Source organism: Peromyscus maniculatus, chromosome 1 (genome assembly GCF_049852395.1).
Source record: "Peromyscus maniculatus bairdii isolate BWxNUB_F1_BW_parent chromosome 1, HU_Pman_BW_mat_3.1, whole genome shotgun sequence".
NCBI classification, from domain to species: Eukaryota; Metazoa; Chordata; class Mammalia; order Rodentia; family Cricetidae; genus Peromyscus; species Peromyscus maniculatus.
In genome coordinates, this window is record NC_134852.1 from 132,184,871 (window position 1) to 132,209,049 (window position 24,179).

The 24,179-nt window shown below is 45.2% G+C and overlaps 1 protein-coding gene across 1 annotated transcript; it reads right to left on the reverse strand.

Moving 5' to 3' along the window:
• Window positions 1-344: 344 nt before the first annotated feature.
• Window positions 345-24,122, reverse strand: Ears2 (glutamyl-tRNA synthetase 2, mitochondrial). Its single transcript, XM_006980341.4, has 9 exons — window positions 23,984-24,122; window positions 20,464-20,619; window positions 15,563-15,752; window positions 10,331-10,803; window positions 8,861-8,969; window positions 6,025-6,178; window positions 5,817-5,947; window positions 1,551-1,686; window positions 345-977 (listed from the first exon to the last, which is right to left on the reverse strand). Exons 1-9 carry the CDS (start codon window positions 24,120-24,122, stop codon window positions 894-896), a joined length of 1,572 nt encoding a protein of 523 aa, XP_006980403.1. The 3' UTR covers window positions 345-893.
• Window positions 24,123-24,179: the final 57 nt, after the last annotated feature.

A 24,179-nucleotide genomic window follows, 5' to 3' on the forward strand; every position in this document is an offset into this window, starting at 1 on the left:
GAACAAAGGAAAGATCCTGGAAATTGCACTGTCTGCAATTCAGGAGAGGCTCCCCCAAGAAACCGACCCTATGACACTTACCCTAGACTTCCAGTCTCTAGGACACTAAGCAAATCAATTATTTTGGTTTAAGTCACAGTATTCTGTGGTGTTTTGTTATGCACCCTAGTGAACCAAGACCTCAGCCTTCTAGACTGTTTTGGAATGTTGATGTTTTCTGTAAACCAGCTCCTAATATCTGTTGTAGAATGTGGCATGAAAATCAACACAAGGGGCTGGAGAGATGACTCATCGATTAAACACTGCTATTCTAGAAGACTTGGGTTTAATTCCAAGCACCCAAATGGTAGCTCACAACCCTCTGAAACTTTATTTTGAGGCAATCCAGTGCTCTCTTGTTGCTTTTGCAAGAATCACTGCACATATGCATTTTATACACATGCATACATGAAGGCAAAACACCCATACACATTTAAAAAAAAAAGTCTTTAAAAAATAACCAGGCGGTGGTGGTACACACCTTTAATCCCAGCACTCAGAAGCAGGTGGATCTCTGAGTTTGAGGCCAGCCTGGTCTACGGAGTGAGTTCCAGGACAGTCAGAACTGTTACAGAGAAACCCTGTCTCAAAAAAAACAAAAAAAAACAAAAAAAAAAAAAAAAAAAAAAGAGAGAGAGAAAATTAAGACATGAGTTCAGGTTCATCCTTCCCAGAGTCAGCGAGGTGAAACAGGCTGGGCTTTCCCAAAGGCCAGCTGATGAGGGTAGTCAGAGAGTCTGTTTCTACTACTGTTCATCATTCAAATGGGCCCCAGGCCTCCTGATCTCCTCAGAATGCAGTTTCCATGTGTAGAGGCCCTTGGAGCCACGTTCACGGTCCTATGCATCTTCTCCTTAACTAGAAAGCACCTTCTGGATTCGTTCCTGTACCTCCTTTGGGCCCAAGGACACCATCATCTCAGCCACAGGAGGTCCTTGCTAAAAAAAGCGAAAAAACAAAAACACTGTCTTTTTGCCTTGAACTGCAGAAGGAATTCATTCCTAGTTTCAACATCTCAATTTGTAGAAGGCAACCCTAGGCCAGCTCCAACCCATAGCCTGCAACCCAGGAGTGGGGTCTATATTTATTTTATTTTCTTTTATCTAGGTTGTTATTTTTGTTTTATTTTTGCTGAGCTAAGAGCTTCATGAATGCTAGCAAATGCTTCAGCACTAAGATATAACCTAATCCTACTCAGTACTACTTGTCTGAATTTTTTTCCCGTTCAATTGGCTCCCAGGAGTCTGTTTCTGCCTTTGGCAAATTGGTAATCTGTCTATTATTCCCTTGATCTCCACGGAGGCAGGGATCACATGTGTTCTGTTCATGCCATCTCCGCTGTAACTGTCACAGGGCCTGCACACAGAAGATGCTCAGTGGATAAATGAGGAAGTGATCATGTTTCATTAGTTCATCATCCCCTAGACTGGCCTTAGTACCAGACTGTGAACACTGGCTGGAAGGGTCAATGAGGGGCTGTAGACGTCAGTTCAGTTCATGTCCCATCTTACCAGCTGTCCACTGAGCATCATTCGGAGGAGCTTCATCACGCTGCTATACTTGGTGCCTTCCAGGCCTTCTGACAGCTTCTTCAGTTCTCTGTTCACCACATCCTGAGTTAGGCTCAAACCAGATCTTTCTAAAACCCTAAAAGAGAGCCAGTCTGAGCCAGGCATGACAATTATGATTGTAATCCCAGAGCTGGGGAGGCAGAGGCAGGCTGGCCTGGTCTACAGAGCAAGTTTCAGGACAGCCAGGGCTCTACAGAGAAACCCTGACTTGGAAGACACACAGACACAGACACAGACACAGACACAGACACAGACACAGACACACACAGAGACACAGACACACACACACACACACACAGAGAGAGAGAGAGAGAGAGAGAGAGAGAGAGAGAGACTGAGACTGTAAGAGACTAATGAGCATCCAGGGTAGGAGAGGAAGGGTCAGGAGACTGTTATTCACCTAGAGCACACAGTTTTGTGAGGGTTAGGAAACTTACTACACAATCTACTATAGGCAAACAATGACGGAACCACATATATAGGTGGCCCATGAAAGAAGTAAGACACTAAAAGGACATCATAAAGCCGGTGAGATGGCTCAAGAAAGCCTGCCACCAAACCTGATGAATTGAGCTCAATGCTCAGATCCCACATAGTGGAAAGAGAACCAACTCTCTGAAAGCAGTCCCTTGATTTTCACGCATGTGCCATGGCATGTGTCTTCCCCATGCATACAAAGTAGATAAACGTCAAAGAAGGCACAGCAGGGGTGGTGTAAAAATAGGAAGTCACTAGAAGATAAATTACTAACTGCCACATAGTCGCTATGCCTCTATTTTTAACCCATAAGGCAGGGACAATAATAGCACCTGTACTGCACAGGGAGGTAGCAGAGCTAAGGTGTGACCAGCATTAAGTCAAGCCCTGAACTCGTGGCAAACACTCAAAAATATTGGCTACTATGTTTCAGTAAAAGCTTAAAACTTGCCCAGCAATTACTTGCCCAGGCCTTAAATCCCAGCACGTGGGAGGCAGAGGCAGGCAGATCTCTATCAGTTTGAGGCCAGCCTGGGCTACAGAGTGAAGGCTACATAGAAAAACCCGGACACAAAATCCAAAAACAAAACTAAAAAACTTAGCTAGTATTTTCTACACCCCATAGCTCAGAGACATTGCAGGAGAACCTCAAAAGAAAACTTAGGAATAGGTTCGACACAGGATACAAGAATGGGTAATTTCTGAGGAATTACTTGAAATAGCTTCAAGATTTGTCAAGGGGAGTATAGCACAGAGGAAGAGAAAGAAAACATCAGGAAACACCAGCTCCAGGAATAGCCCTGCTATTAATAGGTAGAGCTCTTTTCCCACAAACAGAAACATGAAGAATCTAAACTCCACCAGGCAGCAACCACCCTCACATCCAGGCAGCCATGTTAAGACCCTTTCCCAAAAGTATTGTTGAGTTTTCAGTGGTCCCCAACTAGTGAGAGCTGAATTTGTAAACCATCCATTCCAGCTCTGATTGAGGCAGTAGGTACATTCCACCGCAGCTTCCCAGGTCCCTTAGGATTGTATTCCAGGGGCTGGAGAGATGGTTTAGCAGTTATGAGCACTTACTGCTTCTAGAGAACCCAAGTTTGGTTCCCAGCACCCATGTCAGGTGGCTTACAACCACCCTTCACTTCAGTCCCAAGAAATCAGTGCCCTCTTGTAGTCTCCATGGATGAGGTCTACACACACACACACACACACACACACACACACACACACACACACGCACTCACGCACGCATGCACGGACGCACGCGCGCGCGCGCGCACGCACGCCACCACCGCCACCGCCACCACCACCGCCGCCGCCGCCGCCACCACCACCACCACCACCACCACCAACAACAACAACAACAACAACAAACCAACTTCTGAAATGATAGGACAGAGGTGCTGTACCAACGCTGCGTGAGCAGAACCCCTGCTCCTGGTGAGATCCACACCATGGTGCGCTGAGTGGCAGCTCAGTGTGGAGCAGTACTGACTTAGGAAGTGGTCTTCTAAGTGATTTGGAGAAACAGCCTCTCTGTACACAGCTTTCCTCAACAACTGCTAGACTTCAGCAGCAGAGCACATGAAAAAACAAGGAAGACAAGGCCACTGCCTGCCCCTGAGTCAGCTGGCACTCATCTGGAGCCCCCAGCTTCCAGCACTGGGAGAAAAGAGTCTGTTGTTTACAGAAGTCTATGGTATTTTTATCATAGTAGTCTTCCTGGACAAAAGGCAATCATTAAATGGAACAGGATCAATGCTGTTTATAAAATCAAGGAGAGGAAATACTAAAAATATAAAATGCAATATAGGGAGAAAACGGACACTCCCCAATGTCATTGCATTCAAGGAAGGAGGCTGCCAAGGAACAGAAGGACAGGCCCCAGGAAACGGCTAATGACACACTAGGACAAGTTAGGCCTGGCTGAGAGCTTGGCACTACCACTAAAGTGGTCTGGTGGCTCCTGGGTACTTGGTGTCAGCTTTCCTGACTTGAGTCGGAGTCCCAGTGTCTCTAAAAGATAACCTATGACAAGGATACGAAGTTGAGACACCATCTTGGTGAACTGGAATTAATAGCTGGAGAGATGGTTCAGCAGTTAAAAACATACTGCTCTGGGTTGGGGATTTAGCTCAGTGGTAGAGCGCTTGTCTAGCAAGCGCAAGGCCCTGGGTTCCGGTCCTCAGCTGGGGGGGGGGGGGGGGGGGGGGGCGGAGCATACTGCTCTTTCAGAGGACCTGAGCTTGATTCACAATGGGTGGCTCAATTTATCTCCAGCCTCCACAGGTACTGTATTCACATGGACATATCCACGCAAATTAAAAGAAAAAAAATTCTGGATTCAGTACTTTAATACCAGAACTTGGATGATGGCAGAAACAGGTGGATCTCTACAAGTTTGAGGCCAGCCTGGTCTATACATGAGTTCCAGACAAACCAAGGCTATATAGTGAGAACCTGTCTCAAACAATAAATAAACAAAAGAAAAAAAGAATAAAGACCCTACTATGGAATGTACCAAATTACTGACAATATTAGCTCTTGGGTACAGATTGGGCGTGGACTTGCAAATATACTTAGTAATATTCATGTAAGGTTGGTCACTGTACAGTTCTTTCTTTCTTTCTTTCTTTCTTTCTTTCTTTCTTTTTTTTTTTTTTTTTGGTTTTTTTGAGACAGGGTTTCTCTGTGTAGCTTTTGGAGCCTATCCTGGAACTCCCTCTGTAGACCAGGCTGGCATTGAACTCAGAAATCCACCTGCCTCTGCCTCCCGAGTGCTGGGATTAAAGGCATGCACCACCACCCAGCTTTGTATAGTTATTTCTAAAAAGTCAAATTTGGAAGCAACCCTAATGTACATAAACAGATGAATTAAGTTCTTGTTGAAGTTGTGTTACAAGTAAAGTTAGCTATAGAAAGGAATGAGGAGACTCCCCCCCCCCCCCCCCCCCCCGCCCGCCCCAGAGCTGAGGACCGAACCCAGGGCCTTCTACCACTGAGCTAAATCCCCAACCCGGAGACTTTCAAGGATTGGACAAATCTAGGCATATTACTGTTGGGTACAGTATTCCATGCCTACAGTCTCAACTTCCTGGAAAGACAGAGGGAACTCATTTTCCATCTGTTTGGGACTAGCCTGGGCAAGATACAGTACCTATCTCGTAAAAAAAAGAAAAGAAAAAAGAAAAAAAGCAGAAAAATATATCTATAAACACCCAAACATTATCCCTGTACTGTACCTTTTGGGCAAAAATGGAAAATAAGAATTACAACTATGAGAAGAACTAGGCAGATAGAAGAATGCACCAAGGCATAATCGACACCATCATGTCTAGCTTTCAATACCCAGGTTTAAAGTCTAGGTTTAAAAAGTTTCAGTATATTAATAATATACTAGACATGAAAATGGTGCTCAGCATACATGCAGGCAAAACACTCAGACACGTAAAATAAAACTAAATACATATTTAAAAATTTTATCTGACAAAAATCTTGTTATTGCTACAGTAAGACAGGTCCTCTCTCCCCTACACACAGCTAAGGAAAAGGAGGCTCTAAGAGCAAGACACCTGGACCTTCAGGGTTGCTGTCCTTACCTGAGAAAGCATTTTTTTAGTTTGTCACAGTTTTGTGATGGGGTCCGGGAGCCAAAGGTCCGGTGTAGAGAAGCCCAAAGAGTGGGAAGGGTGTGTCTAGCCTGTGGCCAGGTGTGTGAACACTTACCCCAGCAAGCGTTTGATAATCACGTCCACCTTTTCCGACTCAATGCCCAGCTGTGCGCGATGGACAGCAGGGCGGGTCCATAAGTAGGAGTACACTGGGGAGACCAGATCCTGTAGGCGGCTGATGTGGCCCTGGGGAGAGAGGCAGTCACCACATGCACTGGGAGAGCTTGGGAAACACTGGAGGGAAAGAAGCCCTAAAACCACACCTGTCGCAGCAGGATGATCCTCTCCACATATTCGGGGTCCAGAACATCCTTGTCGTGCAGTTGGTTCCCAAATGCCTCCTTTACCAGGGCCTGCAGCTTCTCCACCAACTGGGGCCTCTGGGTCTCACTGCTCACCAGCTGCTGGAGGTGCAGCCTGAGAGGAAAAAAAAGGGGATGCCCTGGCACTGGACCCCCAGGACTATGCCAAACCTCTCCCCTCAGGGTAGCAGTAGGGACTGAAGACTGTCACATCTTCAAAACCCGTAAGTAAAACATATTTTTTTGTATATGTAAAAGGAGCAGGATTTGATGGAGGTCACAGCCAGCCTAAGTCTATCTAGGCAGACATGATTTGTTTTCATTTATTTATTCGTTTATTTATTTTTTGAGACAAGGTTTCCCTATATATCCCTAGCTGGCCTGGAACTCACTATGTAGACCCAGCTGGCCTCAAAATTACAGAGATCCACCTGCTTCTGCTCCCCAAGTGCAGATTAAAGGTGTGTAACACCACACCATGCATTTTCTGTATTTTAAAAATTAGTAGCTGACCTTTTCCTGTTACTTTTGAGGTTGTAGGAAGCAAACTCGGGGCCTCATGCATGCTAAGAAAGCATTCTAAAACTGAGCCGCAGCCAGCAAAGAAACTCTTTTAAGCTAGATCACCATAAGGAACATTCTGGCTCTCCCTGTGGAATGCCCTGGCCACAGCCTTAACTGGCTGGCGTAGGCTGGATCCATGCTGTGGGCTCAGACTCCAGTCTTCCAGCTGCCCTGGCCCTTTCCTCCTTGGTGTCTTGCCAGCCCCTCCCTCTTTACACTGTCACCTGACCACCACAGGCACCTGAATTTACCCAGATGGATCCAGGAATGTGCTGATATAAACCGAGAGATAAGAAAATGTATTCCTAGGATTTGGAACAGCGGGTTGTTTCAATGAAGCACTCAGCCTCAAAGCTGGGGCTTTCTTGTCAGTTCAAATTTCTCTCTTTTCTGGAATCCTAACTCCCTGATTGTCCCCCTGTGAACAAATAGTAGAGCCTCCAGAGTCCAACCCTAATACCAAGCCCTGCCACCTTCAGTCCCCAGGCTGTCCTTTGTCTCTTTCTGACAGGATTGGGAGGGCCAAGAAGACTCAGAGCAGTGCAGAACCAGGGACCATTCGAAGTCCTGTGGCCCTCTGTCTGTGTTACAGAAGAAAGCCAGGTAGTCAAGTGGGAAACAGCTCATGGGGTTGGCGCTGGGACAGTCCTGATTCTAAAGCCTGTCTGCCAAGTGTTTGCAGTAACTCATGCAGCCGTTGGAAAGCTGGGGAGCCTTGGCACAGATAGGGTAGTAGTGAGGACTAAATAGGAGTATACATTCAAAGTACGGATGCCAGGGCCTGGAAGCCACCCATTTGGGAGCTGCAGACCTGCAGGAGTTGAGGCTCCTGATAGGTCACAGGATGAAAAGGCATTATGGGAGGCCATCTGGAATGTAGACTGGCAAAAAACTTTTTGCTTTGTTTTCGGTGTTTGAGACAGGTTCTATGTAGGCAGGCTGGCCTAGAACTCTCCATCTTCCCACCTCAACCCCCTGAGTGCTGGGATTATAGGCATGTGTAATTTGGTTGAAAAAATATTTTTAAATGAGTATTACAGTAAACATATGACTGTAGTACAGAAACTATAGAATCTCCTTAGCAGGCTGGGCGATGGTGGCACACGCCTTTAGTCCCAGCACTCGGGAGGCAGAGGCAGGCGGATCTCTGTGAGTTCGAGGCCAGCCTGGTCTACCAAGTGAGTTCCAGGAAAGGCGCAAAGCTACACAAAGAAACCCTGTCTCGACAAAAAAAAAAAAAAAATCTCCTTAGCATCAAGGCCAGATAGAAAGAAGGAAAAAAACAACCCAAAAGACCCTCCTGGCCATGCTAAATTGATATACCACAAGTCCAAGCCTGGAACACAGTCAAGCTAAATGAATCTTAATTACTATTCCCATTTTCCTATACTACCAGTATTTACTGCTACTGCTGCTGGGACACTAATATATTTGTGTCTGAAGTAAGGATGGCAGTGGCACGGTGATGGAAACATCTGAGGATAATTCAGCTTGACTAGATTCAGTCTGTGGGCGTCAGTCCTAAGGTACTCCCCCTGCCCCCTTTCTTTTTGCTGACCTCTGGATTTCAAGGAACCTTGGGAGGTATCACAGAGTATCTCTGACCAGACTCTACTTCCCCCTGAAATAGCACTTCTGTGGAATAAAGGTAGTTGTACTGCATCTGACATGCTAGATTACATTCACTCCTGCAAGACCCATGCAAGAGATGCCTCACTGCCCACCGTGTAAATGTGCTATAGTCATTTAAATTCTGTCTTGGATCCCATATAGCTAACACACAGCAAAATTACAGAACTGACTTTTTTTTTTTTTTTTTTAAGAGATGGCTCAGCAGTTAAGAGCACTGGCTGTTCTTCCAGAGGTCCTGAGTTCAATTCCCAGCAACCACATGGTGGCTCCCAACCATCTGTAATGAGAACTGGCACCCTCTTCTGGCCTGCAGGCAGAACACTGTATACAAAATAAATAAATCTTTAAAAAAAAAAATTACAGAACTGACAAAGTCATATACTTAAACAACTGCAGGTGAGTCAGTGTGCTGGCACACTCCTGTAATTTGGGCACTTGGGAGGTGGAGGCAAGAGGATCAAGATTCACGGTCATTAATTGGCTCCATAGTTTGAGGCCACTATGTAACCTAATCTGGCCTAGAATTTACAATTCTCCTGTCTCAACTTTCCAATTGCTGGGATTACAGGTATGCACCATAGTGCTTTGCTCTCCCACTTACCTATTGAATTCTGGGAGCTTCTCCAGGTCCAGAAGGGCTGAGTGACAGGTGATCCGAGTCAGGTCAAACTGTGTTATCAGCTCCGGCAGGGTCCTGCCCATTTGGTTCTCTGCAAGTCAGGCCCACTCAGCTGCTCAGCCCCTCTCTCATCTCATTTCTGTTCTTCCTTTTATCTTTCTTTCTGCATTGCCCAGGCTGGCCTACAGATTTTGATCCTCCTGCCTCAGTTTCCTACATAGCTGGAATATACGTTGGTTATACCACCCTGCTTTTCTCCCAGTTTCACACACAAAGAAGAGCAACTGAGCAAGCTGTAGGCTCCCCACATTTAGATGAAGGCCACAAGAACAGTGTGCCCACTGTCTGGCTACTCCAGAGCTTCTAGTGTGCTTGGCTGAGCAGAGTCTGGCACCTGCACACCCAACAAACTTCATATTTAATGCCACAGTGGGACCTCAGTGCTGGAAGCTGCTGCTTTTCTGGTTCATCCGAGAAAGGACTTTGGTGTTATATAGTCCAGACCAACATCAAACTAGCAATCCTCCTGCTTCAGCTTCTCTAGTGTTGGGATTCCAAGTATGTAACACCATATCCAGACTGAAAGCTATTTCTTTTTTATTGTTTTTCTCTTATTTTTAATTTATGAGTGTGTGTGTAGGGGTGTGTGTGTGTGCTACAAACCCATCCACAGAGGCCAGAAGAGGGTGTTGGACCCTTTGGCAGTTGTGAGCCATCTGACAGAAGTTCTGGGAACAGTACTCATACCAGCAAGAGCTTTTAGCTGCTGAGACATCTCTCCAGTCCCCTGGAAGCAGTTTCTTTATGAGCAGCAGCTCCCTTTGGTGCAGAAGGCACCATGGTCAGGTACTGGCCTTAAGAACTACATCCTTTACTAAGGCTATGACTCTGGCAAGTTACAACCTCCTTGAGCCTCGAAATCACCTTAGAAACCAGGATTATCAAGTTACTGCCACAAGAAGTCATCCCATTTGGTACTCACTTCTTCAAAGTTTGTGTTCTAAACCTTGAATAAGCTAGATTCACAGTAACACCAGTAATACTGTTAGAGCTCATACTTGTAGAATTACAGTAATCATAAGGTCTGTGGCTTTTGTGCTTATGGTGTGGAAAGACAGTGAGCTGGTTCCTTATATTTATAAGCTCGCTGGCTCCTAATTAACCCTACTGGGCATATCCTTAGTCTTATCATATGGACAAGGTTAATGAGACTCTAGGTCTTTGAGGGCAGGGACAGTGCCTACTGTGAGTCCCACTCCATCAACCACAAAGCTGTGTGGGAAAACCAAGTGAGGGAACACAGTAGCGTGTGTGACTCAGTAAACTCCACTGACTAGAATAATGAACTTGTCCAAGATCACGTGACTGACAGATGCCAATGCTGGGACTGACAAGCACATCTGCCTGTGTTAAAGCTCAAGTTCAGCCACCATGACCACACTGCATATGTACCTGCAAACCCCGAACCACAGTTGGTGATGATGTCAAGCAAGGCTTCAGGCAGAAAACCAGCGGCAGCAAAGTGTTCCAGGAAAATGTCCCCTTGCCTTTTAGACAGCTTGCTACCATCCCTGTTGAGGAGCAGGGGCAGATGAGCAAACTGAGGTGGATGCCAGCCCAGGGCCTGGTAGAGAAGCAGGTGCTTGGAGGTGGAGACGAGCCACTCAGAGCCTCGCAGCACATGGCTGATGCTCATGTGGTGGTCATCCACCACACAGGCTAGGTGGTAGGTGGGGAAGCCATCACTCTTCAGGATAATTGGATCCCCCTCCACACTGGCCACTTCATGCTGAGTCCAGCCATAGACAAGGTCCTGGAAGGCTGGTGCTGCCTCCTCCAGGCGGAAGCGGATAGCAGGCTTGGGGTCCATGGCCAGCTTCTGGGCCACCTGTGCCTGACTCAAGTTCCGGCACCGATTGTCATACCTGGTGGGAGACAGAGCAATAGAGTAGTTAAGTATCAATGGGCAGCTATCCCACTTGTCTCTCAAGTTCTGGTTTTTACTTGCAATGCTGGGGATTTTACTCAAGGCCCCGGGCATGCTACTAAGTACTCTACCAACTGAACTATAACCCCAACCCTCACCTTTGGTTTCTGGTAGCTTATGACCTTGGGCAACTCATTAACCTCTTGAAGGGGTTCCTTCGATCTAGAATGGATTTAAAAAAAGTTGTGTCGGATAACACAGTTTAGCAGACACAAATGTTTGCTGACCTATTAGTCATTGTCCCTTCTCCTTTGCTAAGGAGGACATGGAAAAATGCTTAGATCAAAAGTAGGCTTACAGAAAGTATAGACCATGTTACAATCTCATGACCTGGTGCCAGTGATCAGTCCAGGTAGGAATGTAAACCCATTCTATTCACTGAGAATCAAAGAAAACAACACTTGGTGGGTAAGGAAGGGCTACAATCCTGGGAAAGATATCTCTCTCCAACAAGGTTAAGACATACCTGTAAGAGGGGGAAAACCCTCCTTTTATACCTCCCAGGAGTACTCTGTGGATGCCACCCTCTGAGAAGCCATGTTGGAACTGTTAACCCCACATACAATTAAGAGAGAGATGGCAAGGCTGTCAGCAGGCAGGGTAATAGTCAGAGGTCACCACAGAGCTCTGTTATCTCAAGGCTACTCCTGTTAGCATGGAGTCATCCACCACCAGATTTCCACAAGATACAAACATAAGGTCTGTGTGCTCACATCCTCCTTACTCAAAGTAGGTGTGTAGACTACCAGCACCAGCTTCACTTGGGAACTCCTGAGAAATTCAGACCTCAACTTTAGACCTGCTAAGTAAGAATCTACAGGGTAACCATAAGCCCAGCTAATTCTTCTACTAGAAAAAGTACAGGGAGCTGTTGTTCCTGTCATTTTAAAAATTTATTTTATCTTTTAACTTTCTTTTTTTGGTTGATCACTTCTTAAAAAATTATGTGTATGTATGTGCACATGAGCACAGCACCTGTGGAAGCCAGAACTGTTGGATGCCCCTGGAGCATCTGGTACTGGTGAGCTGCCTAATGTGGGAGTTGAGAACTAAATTCTGGTCCTGTGCAAAGTAGTATGAGTTCCTAACTACTAAGCCAACTCCCCAGTCCCCTAGTTCTAGCTGAACATGGTGGAACACACCTTTAATGCCAGCACTAAAGAGGCAGAAGCAGGTTGGTCTCCGAGTTCAAGGACAGCCTGGTCTACAGAGCTTGTTCCAGGATAGCCAGAGCTACATAGGGAAACCCTGTCTTGAAAACAAAAACAAAAAGGTTTTTAAAAATTTATTATTATTATTATTATTATTATTATTATTATTATGATGATGATGTGTGTGTGCATGAAGTGCACATGCCATGGTGCATGGGTGGAAGTCAGAGGACAGCATTATGGAGTCAGTTCTCTCCTTCCACCTTTCACATGAGTTCTAAGGCTAAAACTCAGGTCTCTAGGCATATGCAGTAAACAACTTCACCCACTGAGCCAATTCACTGGCCTCGGTCTGTCACTTTTAACTTTTTAAATTATATACAATAGTGTCCTACCTAATACAAATGTGAAGATTGCAAACTCAGTTCTTGATACATCTAACTTTTCAAATGATGTCTCATAGATCCCATGATACCATGTGACCACAACTAAAAACAATTCTTCGTACTAATGGACTATAGTCTGTTTACAATGAAAACAAACAGCTGGTTATGGTGGTGCATGTCTTTAATCCCAGCACTCTGGGGGCAAAGACAGGAGGATCTCTGAGAGTTCAAGGCCAGCCTGGTCTACAGAGTGAGTTCCAAAACAGCCAGGTCTACAAGAAGAAACCCTGTCTCAAAAATCAACAACAACAAAAACAAAACAAAAAACCAATCCCCCGCCACAAATAAAAATTAAAAATGAAGAAAAGGAGCTGAGCATCAGCATTACTCATTTTCTTCATGCTGACTATGGACATAATGTGAGCAGCTGCTTCAAGCCCCTGCTGCCTTGACTTCCTTACCATGATGGGCTGTACCTTCAACTGTGAGCCAGAAGGAAGCCTTCCTTTCTTACGTTTCTTTTGTCAGGGTGTTTTATGACAGCAAATAAACTACACACTATACATATCACAGATGCAAAGGATGTATCTCAATGTTCCCTCACTGTACTGGTTGCTGTCCTATTGCTGTGACAAAACACCATGACTGAGGCAACTTATAAAAGAAAGCATTCAATTAGAATCATGGTTTCAGAGGGTTAGAATCCATTATGGTGGAGCAGAGGCCTGGCAGCAGGAACAGCTGAGAATTCACATCTTAGCAAGCAGGAAGCAGAGAGAGCATACTGACTAGAGTCTTTTGAAAGCTCAAGGCCCACCCCTAGTGACACAACTCCTCCAATAAGGTCACACTTCCTAGTCCTTCTTTAATAGTTCTACCAGTGGGGACCAAGTATTCAAACCACACAAACCTATGGGCACCATTCACTTTTATTTAAACCACCACACTCATCATAACTCCCCCTTTTAAAACAAAGCCTAAAAGATATAAAGATTCATTAATAGGAAACAGAGTAACATAAAGCATTTCCACATAGAATTTTTGCTGTTGTTTTTAAAGGGTCTCACAAAGCCCAGGAAGTCTCCCAAAGTTCCAAGGTTGCGAAAAATAACTCTGAACTCCTGATCCTCTTGCCTCTGCCTCCTGAAGGATGGGATTACAGGCAAAAATTATGGGCTGATACAGAAGCTCCCTCAAGACAGGAGGTGTGTACTATACTGCACACTACTATTGCCTAGAAAAGGTACCAGTAATTTCCATCTGTCAGCATAGGCACTGAACACCAGCTGGTACCAACTGCCTCTTGAGTAATGAGTGGCCAAAGGGAGGGTTGAGAGAGATGTTTCTGTATATTTTGGGGTAGTTTAAGTATCAAACATGAAGCTGGTGAGATGGCTCAGTGGGTAAGGGTGCCTCCCGCCAAGACTAATGACCTGAGTTCCATCTCCATGTGGTAGGAGGAGAGCACCAACTCATGAAAGCTGCCCTTTGACCTCTACATACACACTGTGGGATGGGCTGCCCCTTCATAAAATCACTTTAAAAAAGCAAAAAGAAGTTTAAGTAATAAACATGAAAAAATTTTTAGATTTTTATGTTTTCTTGTTTTTGTTTCTGTTTTTAAATAGGGTCACATTGTGAAGTCCTTACTGTCCTGGAACTTGCTTTGTAGACCAGGCTGGGCCTTGAACTCAGAAATATGTGTTGACCTCTTGTCTCCTGAGTGCTGGGATTAAAGGTAGGTGCTACCATACCCAGATACTTTTATTATTTTTAATTTTGAGTGTGTGTATGGGGACGGGGTTGTGCGTGTGAATACAGGTGTTTATAGAGGCCAGAATCAGATTCCTCTGGAATTGGTTATTATTTCACGTGGATGTTAAGAACTGAACTTGGGTCCTCTACAGGATCAGTAAGCTTTTGTTTTGTTTTGTTTTCTGAGACAGGTTCTCCTTACATAGCCTGGCTGCCCTGGAACTCACTATGTAGAACTGGCTAGCTTCTAACTTACAGAGATCTACCTGCCTGTGCCTTCCAAGTACTAGAATTAGATGTATGTGTCACCATACACAGCCAAGTCAGTATTCTTAACTACTGAGCACTGTCTCCAGCCCAGAACAAATTTTAGGCCTTATAAGTTATTATTATTACAAATAATATTGCGTAATTTGTAGTGTAGCCAGCAGCTTCTCCAATAGCCATAATGACTGTGACCCTGCCTCTTGGCATTCCTGCTCTACAATGTCCTCTTCTCTAAGTATGGGCTGAACTCACACTGACTACTACTACTTCTTCTTCTTCTTCTTCTTCTTCTTCTTCTTCTTCTTCTTCTTCTTCTTCTTCTTCTTCTTCTTCCTCCTCCTCCTCCTCCTCCTCCTCCTCCTCCTCCTCCTCCTCCTCCTCCTCCTTTTTTTTTTTTTTTTTGGTTTTTCGAAACAGGGTTTCCCTGTGCAGCTTTGCACCTTTCCTGGAACTCACTCTGTAGCCCAGGCTGGCCTTAAACTCACAGAGATCCACCTGCCTCTGCCTCCTGAGTGCTGAGATTAAATGCGTGCGCCACCACTGCCCTGCCACACTGACTTCTTTTTAAGGAACAGAACACAAGTGGTAAGATGTCCCTTCCACAGTTAGGTGTATTTAATTGCCAGGCTGTGAGCCGCCCTATGTAGACCTGTGTGGTTTAGAGAAAAAGTAGAGTTGGAAGAATGTTTGCCTAGCATGTACCAGGCTATTCATTCAACTTCAAGCACTACCAAAAAGATAAAAAGGAAGGGAAGTTGGGAATTTAGCTCACTTGTAGAACACTTGCCTAGCAAGCACAAGGCCCTAGGTTCGGCCCTTAGCTTGGAAAAAAAGACAAGAAATAAACAGACCCTGTGTGTACCTTGGCAATTTAGTTGGCTAGAAGAAACCCACCTGATAAGCAACAGACAACTAGTAAGACCCTTGGCCTACCAACAGCCTCTGGGGAGAAGATAAACGTGAATCCTCCTCAGACAAAACTCCACAGAACTGCAGGCTTGACTTAGCCCAACTGTAGCTTTGAAAGACACCCAGAATCAAAGAACCTGGCTAAGCCTCACCCAGATGCTTGGCCTGCAGAAACAGAGAAGGGACAAATGGGCTTAGGGAGGTGTCCAAAGTGGCCTGTGGCTCTCACCGGGGTGTCTGCCGGCTCCTCAGAGCTTCTTTCTTCAGGAGCTCTAGCCGCTGTGGTGAACAGAAACAGGGATAGGCAGCTCCAGATTTCAGCAATGCTTCTGTGGCCTGGGCATACAGTGCCAGCCGCTGTGACTGATTGTAGGGCCCTGCAGGACCACCCCGACGGGGACTTTCATCAGGTGGGATGCCTGAGCACAGGTGGAGAATTGTTATCACACAGTAACACCAGAAATGCACACTGCTCTTTTTGTCCCCCCTAAGTATTCATCTGGGTGCTTTTTCTTATACATTTAACTTTTTGTTTTTTCGAGACAGGGTTTCTCGGTGTGTAGCCGAGAAACTGGAACTCACTTTGTAGGCCAGGCTGGCCTCAAACTTACAGATTTCTGCCTGCCTCTGTTTTTGGAGTGCTGGGATTAAAAGCATGTGGCCCCATGCCCGGACACACATTGAATTTTTAAGCCTTATGATAATCCATGAGGGTAGTACTACCACAATTTCTGAGACTAGGGGCTAAAGTCATGTAGTCTAGTGAAGGGGGAGGCACAGGGATATGTGTGGTCTGCCTACTGTGTATCCTTTCCACTCATCTTTTCCCAGGTAAGAGATAAACCAACCGAGGCCTGCAGCCATAGACTCAAGAGGAGGTAGTAAGGCGAGGCTCCAGCTTGTCCTGGTTGGATTCCTGGCTGTTGCTACTTACTGGCCAGGACAGAGATCACAAAGGATGACAATGTGTAAATACTAGGGTGCCATTCACTCTGCAGTCTGCTTTGATGTTTGTTCTGCAACCTCTCCCAAACCTTTAAGTCTTTCTTCCAAATAAGTGTTGATACAATTACAATCTGGATGGAAAAAGCAAGGCATATGGTTACCTCCAGCTCTAAACCCAGGTTAGAAGTCCAAAGCCCACATTCCTAACTTTGTATAACTCATCCTTTCTAAGCCTTAGTGTTCTCCTGGAAAATGAAGCTAACAGTCTTTTGTGCAGAATGACTATGGGAACAAACGCATTGGTGCTTATATGCTTACAGAGTATTGAGCCTGAAGGCTTGTAGGTAAGACAGTCTGAATAAAGCTTCAGATTATACCCAAACACTTACAGGCTAGACTCCAAACCTAATATCCAGCTTCCTGACTCAGGTGGGAAAGACAAATATCAACACTTCCAGTAGAGAGCAGGGGAGATGCAAGACCTGCAGAAGGGGGCTTCTGTCCTCTAGGAGCTTCTAGTAAAGTAGGATAAGAAAGACCATAGATCACCTTGTGACCTTTAATGCTAGCACATACACTCCAGGCAGATGGAACTGGGTTCAAACCCAGTGGCCAGCTCAGAGATTTTGGGCAAATCTACTTTGAATGCTTCCAACTCTTCATTTGTAAAACAAGATGCAAATATTAATTGTCTCATAAGGGTCATAAGAGGCCAAAATAAGATTAAGAGCCAGATACCACTGGCACTTGTTAAATCCACAATACATTCTGGCTACAATTACTACTAGCATAACTTAGCCACCTCTCTCACAGCACCCTCATTTCTTCACTTGATAAAAAAAAGATAGGGTGGTAGGCATGGTTATCTCATACTGGTAATTTTCTAACTTGGGAGGCTGAAATAAGAAGACTGCCAAAGTTCAAGTCTAGCCTGTGCTATATAGCAAAATCCTGTCTCAAAACAAAAATGAAAACTACATACATATGGGGCTTGGAGAGATGGCTCAGTAGTTTTTATTTATTGCTCTTGCAGAGGACATAGGTTTGGTTGCCAGCTCCCACATGGAGGCTTACAAGTACTTGTAACTCCGGTTCCAGGGGATCTGATACCTTCTTCTGGCCTCCACAGGATCCTGCACACATGTGGTACACATAAACTGATGCAGGTAAATTCCATTAGGGATCATTTCCATATCAAAATTTATTAGCTTTTTTTAGAAAAAGATCTCCATCTTCTTCATTAATTTCATTCTCAAGGCATTTTCACACATGTATATAGTATATTTTTATTATACTTCCCTTCACTCTTATTTCCCTCCCATTCCTATTAACATCTCCTCAACATGATTAGGTTTCAAACCTGGGACAAAGGCTGAGGTGCCTACTTAACTATCAAATCAGACCTGGCAGCCTTCAGTCCTTGCCAGTTACAGGGCCCTCCTGGCTGGCATACCCACCCCCTAGCCTGAACTTCTCCAGCACAGGGGCTGGGCTGCCCTTCCCTATATAATTCAGACATTTCAGTTTCCTGGTCTTTTTGGGGCTTCCTGGCTGCTGCACCTGGTCACCCCCCCCACCCCCCGTGTTGTCGTCTCCCCCCATCCCCCCTGGCTCAGGGTCACATCCACTCTGGACTCTCCCAGATGTCCCTGCCTCTGACTATGTCTCCCTTTTATCTACAATAAGCTTTTTCCTCCACCATACCTTCTTCTTTCTTCTTTTTTTCATTCAATCCTTGCCAGTGCCTTTCCCAGATTTAGGACTTGGTTTATTTTGTGACCCACTTTGCTAACCAGGGTCATCTGTGTGAGCAATAGATGTTGTCTTAGTAACTGTTCTATTGCTGTGATAAGACACCATGCCGAGCGCAGCAGGCCCTGTTTACACAACAGTGTGGCAGTGATGTTCAATGAGGGCAGGAGCAGCAGCTTTGCTCAGCTCAGCATGAGCCTCACAGTACCTGGTGCAGCAAGAGCCCCATCCAGTTGAAGCTCTCACCTGGGCCCGCACTTTCCTGAGTGGATGTGCAGTCCTCCTCCTCCAGTCCCTTTGCTTTCTTGTAGTCTCAGGGCCACACCGGCCTCCTTGTCACTCCTCACCCAACACTACTTCTCCTCCACAGAACTTCTGCATCTGATTCCATCTACTCTACATAGCCAGAATTAGTCCCTTAGTTCTCTGGGCACTTGTGCACAGAGAACGACCACACCAAGAACACCCTTTCTCAGTTTTCCAATCTGTCACTCTTTCTCTGTTACTTTGCAAGTGCACATGTCCATGTAGAGGCCAAAGAGATCAATGTTGGGTGTCTTCCTCAAGGGCTTTCTACTTCATTTTGTAAGATTTTTAAATAATCTATTCCTGTGTATATGGGTGTTTTGTCTGCATGCACGTATGTGTACCATGTTCATATAGTACCCACAGAGTGTTGGAACCTAGACCAGTAAGTGCTCTTAACCACTGAGACATCTCTTCCTGCCCCTCTCACTGAACCTAGAGTTCTCCCCAGGGGATCTGATCTCAAGTCCTCACACCAGCACACAGCAAGCACTTTACCCAACGAATCATCTCTCCAGTCCTTTCTCTATAATTCCTTTTTAAAAAAAAATATTTATTTATTTATTTATTTATTTATTTATTTATTTATTTATTTATTTATTATGTATCTAGTGTTCTGCTTGCATGTATGCCTGCCAACCAGAAGAGGGCACCAGATCTCACTACAGATGGTTGCAAGCTACCTTGTGGTTGCTGGGAATTGAACTCAGGTCCTCTGGAAGAGCAGCCATTTCTCTTAACCTGAGTCATCTCTCCAGGCCCCCTCTATAATTCTTATCTCAACTTAATATCAGGTTAACGATGAATTACAGGGCCAGGACACAGTTCAGTGGTAGAGCACTTGCTTAATATGCACAGGCCCTGGGTTAGAGCCCCAAAACTGTTTTAAAAAATATTCTGGGTAAGTGTAGTACTAATATTTACAATCCTAGCATTTTCAAGGCTGAGGCAAGCAGCTGGAACAAAGTGATCATAATTACATTCCTTTATTCAATGAACCTCAACTAAATACATATATACTAAAATTTCACTAATAAAAGCTAGAAATAAATGGGTTTCTGCTACTTAGGAACTTAGAGCCTAGTGAATAATTATCCAAGGTGAGAGTATATGTCTTCAAGTAGTCTTGGTATTTTTCCTTATGGTGTTAAATTTCTCTAGTGCCTGCCTTTAGTAGGAGCCCACAGGAGTTCAGACTGATCCAGGAAACTCAAACACACTCTTTCTTTTCAACAAGCCTAATTATACTCAGAATTAAATTACACAGAAGAAGATCAACTTCTAAGACTGCATTAATTTTGTGTGGCTCACAACGATGTGGTTTAAAAATAAAATAAAATAAATTCAAGCCTAGGTTTAACAATGGGCAGTGTTCACTTAAAAAAAAAAAATCAGTCATTGAAGTGGCTCAGGGGTCAAGACTCTTGTGACAAAGCCTGATCATTGGAGTTCAAGCCCTAGAACCCACATTGTAGGAGAGAACCAACTCCTGCACATTGTCCTCTGATGGCCACACAAGGGCACACACACAAATAAATTAAAACAAAATTTAAATAAAAAAAGTTAGGGAGACACACCTAAAAAAAAAAATAAAAGGGGGAGTGCTCAGCTGGGCATGGTGGCACAAGTCAACTTTAATCCTAGCATTCAGGAGGCAGAGGCCAGCTGGTCTATATAGTGAGTTCCAGGACATCCAAGACTACACAGAGGGGCCCTCTATCAACTCATACATACATACTACAAATTTTGGCTTTCTGGTTTTTCTTGGAACTATAAAGCTGGACAATTTGAGGTCACATTCTCAGGGGAGCAGGAGCTGGCTCTCATAGACATTGCCTCCTTTGCAGGACACCCCACTTCTTCACCTTCACCACAGGCCTCGTCATTCATTTCCCATGAGCCTGTTTCCTGCCCTGGCCTCTCAGAAAATGGACTTAAGCTACTGAGATAAGAGCAGGTATTCCACAACAGTCTTAGAGCTTGGCTTCAGGAAGCCTGCCACCCCAGACTGAGCAGATTTATCTATTTCCCCAGGAATTCTTGTTCTCCACCTTGAACCCAGAGAAGATCCACAGCCGCCTTCTGTTTCCTGTTCCTCCTCAGAGACTCTTTCTTTGCCAGCCTCACCTGCCCACTCCAGCATGTCCTCAATGTTCTCTGCTGCCCTCGGTACCAGTCGGCTCTGATCAGTGTCCTCCAGCCTCAGAATGAAGCTCCCTTGGTGCTTCTTGGCAAAGATGTAGTTGTAGAGGGCTGTACGGAGGCCACCCAGGTGCAAGAAGCCTGGTAGAAGAGAACAGGTCTAACAGGACAGGGAAAAGCTGCCAGCTGAAGTGCAAAGAAGAATGTTCCAACCCAAGTTTAAGACCAAGAAATGGCGTGACTGTTCAATTTCTTTGGTGGACACCCAGACAAGACTGTCACTGAAAAGGACACAGTGGGGATGGAGAGATGGCCCAGTGGTTACAAGCACTGGATGCTCTCCCAGAGGACCCAGGTTTTTTCCCAGCATCCTCATGGTGGCTTATAACTATCTGAAACTCCCATCTCAGCAGCTCCAACACAATTTTCTGACCTCAGCAGGTACCACACATATGTGGTGCACATACACACATGCAGACAAATGACTCATAACATAACATAAAATAAATAAACCTCAAAAACAACAAAAAAAGAAAAGGTAAGGACAGGGTGGCTGACTCCATTCAGTCCTTCATCTTGGGAATGGAAGGACACCCAGGTGTCAGGTCTAGGAGCTTGTCGTCACGTAAAAATGCTCCACTCAACTTTGACATTTGTCTCAAGGCCAAGTTTCACCAGAAGGAGAAATAGCATTCATTCTCTGTTTGAAAATTTCTGTCTGAAAATTATTCATAGAGGCCAGATCATACTAGCATTTACATTACATAAATATACTGATATATTGCGGGGTGGTGGGTGGTGGTGGTGGCTAATTACATGTTAATAACACATCTAAATCCTATTAAAAATCACATTTTTCATATGTACTCTACATATGATACTTAGCCATATCATGCAATTTGGAGTTTTTCCTACTTGAGATTTTTCACCATAAGTGCTAGTTGTAAGCAATTATAATTAAAGTAACATTTGATTTCACTCTATTTCCCTTTACTGGGGTTTAAACTCCAAAACTATTACTACTGACTGAAAAACTAAAAATTTCCCAGGTCTGTCATTCCCCTTTCCTCTACTTTTTTTGGTCCAGCACAAAGCCCTGGATCTCCACAGTCAGGCCATTTACATTTATAATGACCTCATCTGTATTTCCATGTACCTAAGGCAGCATGGGACAAGAAATGTTCTTCTGGGTACTGGGCAGACCTAGCTCAACACTGATTCTATGTGAGACCTTCAGCAAATTATTTCAAAACCACAAAACAAGTAGTTCTCAGTAAAACTGAGCCTCAGGAATTTCAAGACAGAAGAGACCAGAAATTGAAAATAACACCCTTCACATCATATATAGCTGGATTCTACATCCAGGGGCTGGATAAATGGCTCAAGCCAATAAAGTACCTGCTGCACAAGCATGATAAGCAGAGTTTGGGTCCCCAGCACCCACGTAAAAGCCAAACATCCAGCTATCAAGTCCAGCGCTGGCAGAGGGCAAACAAGCAGATCCCTATAGCTCACTGGCCAGCCAGTGTAGGGGAATCAATGAGCGCCAGGTTCAGCGACTCTTTCTCATAACTACACGAAAACATACACCATACATGAAATTTAAAAAAGAATTCTCCATCCAGCATTAAGAATTTGCTAACTGTCAGGAATTCATTTAGCTTTCACAAGTTTTAATTTACTGATGTTAGTAGGCTTTAAAAAAAATCAGGCTGGATCTGGTGCCGTGAGCCTTTAATGACCACTCTGAAGGTGATTTGTGTGAGTCTGAGCTAACAGCCCGTTCTACGCAGCAAGTTCCAGGCCAGCCAGGGATACAGTAAGGTCCTCTCTCAACAAAACAAAAACACCTGGATCCTTCTTTACCGTGAGGCTGTTGTGATACCTAAATGTTGACCAAAGCAGAACTTTAAGACAGATCTTGTGACTCACGTCTGTAACTCCAGTATCTGGAAGGCAGAGACAGGAAGATTGTACAAGTTCAATGACAGTATGGTCTTTAGAGTGAGTTTCAGGCCAATCAGGGTGATACAGTAAACTGTTGCCAAATGAAAACAAACCAAAACAAAAAAAAACAAAATTTAAACCTTCAATTAATTTTAGCTATCACAGTGATCTACACTGATTGACAACTCCTTCCCATTGGGCTTTTCCTGCCGGTGAGCAAAGCAATGAAAACGTTAACTGCAGTGAAGGCTACTGCACACAGCAGATCTGGCTGAGCGGCTCAGCCTCACTGGCTCAAAACCATCAGACAGGTACTATTATTAGCCCTGCTTGACAAACAGCAAAAGTAGGACATCAACAGAGCAGATAATGTTGCCAAAATGACACATCTAGGAATGGACAAAAGCAGAAAATGCCAGGCCTTGGTGCCTTACATAAATGCTTCTTCAAACAAGGTGAGCCTCCCAGTGCATGGTCACAGCAGGTAAGCATAGAAACGGAGAGCTGAGGTTTGGAAACTTTGAGACTAACAAAAAGAAGGAAGCTTTTGTTTGGTATGTTTTCCAGATACTCATTTTTCCCCCTAGTAGTTTCATTTATATTAGTCTTGAATACAGAATCACACCTGGTAATTAGGAACCTGGGTTTCCACCACATAGAGTTTAAAAAGCTCCATGACTTCTAGTGCCTGCCCAGAAGTCACGTGTCACTCCTGTGCAGCTGGGACTCTGTCACAATCCTCTTTTTCTGCTGACCCTGGACCTGGAATGAAAGGTTGCTCAGTGTCCAGAGGGCCGAGGGTGACTTGAGCTAAAGGAAGGCTGGGAACTTGTGGTGAGGAGGGTGGGTGATGACAGCATTTCTTTCTTTTTGGTTTTCCCAGACAGTTTCTCTGTGCAGCCTTGGCTGTCCTGGAACTCTCTCTGTAGACCAACCAGGCTGGCCTGGAGATTCGCCTGTCTCTGCCTCTGTCTGTCTGTGCTGGGATTAAAGGCGTGAGCCCCGCCACGCAGCAAGATGGCAGTGTTTCTAACAGGGCATACACTGGGCCTCTTTTCCTTCGGCTTGCTAGACTTTCAGCAACAATAAACCCGGGCCATTGTGCCATTTCCTCTTAGGCGTCAAGCAGGTCTCCTTAACATTTGGTTCTCAACTCAAACGTTAACTCTTCTGCAACGCCTTCTAGGTACCCTATCCCGCTTCATTTCTAAAGTGACAAATAGAACTCTAAATTACTCTTGTGTTTGACGTGGCCACTAGAATGCCGATTTCTTCAAAGCAGGAAACCCTAACTTTTCAATGACCACTGCACTCTAGTGCATAGGACTTGACACAATTCATACGCACTACACGCAGAGTACGTGAAAGAAGAACAGAGACAATACAACAAAGAAACTTCCCAAGAACCTGATGATTCAGGTCTTAAGTCCTCCATTTCCGTCTCTGTAAAATGGGGTCGCGCCGACACCGGAAGGGGCTGTTTCTGGAACGTTCCGGGGGGCGGGGACGGGACGGAGGGATGCGGCGCGCGCGCACGCGTCACGTCCACCAGGATTACCTGTGGGGCTGGGAGCGAAGCGGACTCGCACTGTGGCCCCGGGATCTGGGCCCAGACCGGCCTCCCGCCGTCCCACTTGGTGGCCTGGGGCCACCGCGCGAGGCCCGGCCCGCAGAAGCCTCTCGAGGAGCGCCGCCATGTGAACTAGAAACACACACGTGGGCTTCTCCGCGCGTCACTTCCGCGCGGCGGGGGA

Coding starts and splice junctions, on each gene's coding strand:
- Ears2 (XM_006980341.4), bottom strand. CDS start 24,122: ATGGCGGCGCTCCTCGAGAGGCTTCTGCGGGCCGGGCCTCGCGCGGTG. Junction 20,620..23,983: donor CTTCGCTCCCAGCCCCACAG/GTAATCCTGGTG, acceptor CTCTTCTACCAG/GCTTCTTGCACCTGGGTGGC. Junction 978..1,550: donor TGATGCTCAGTGGACAGCTG/GTAAGATGGGAC, acceptor CGCTTTTTTTAG/CAAGGACCTCCTGTGGCTGA.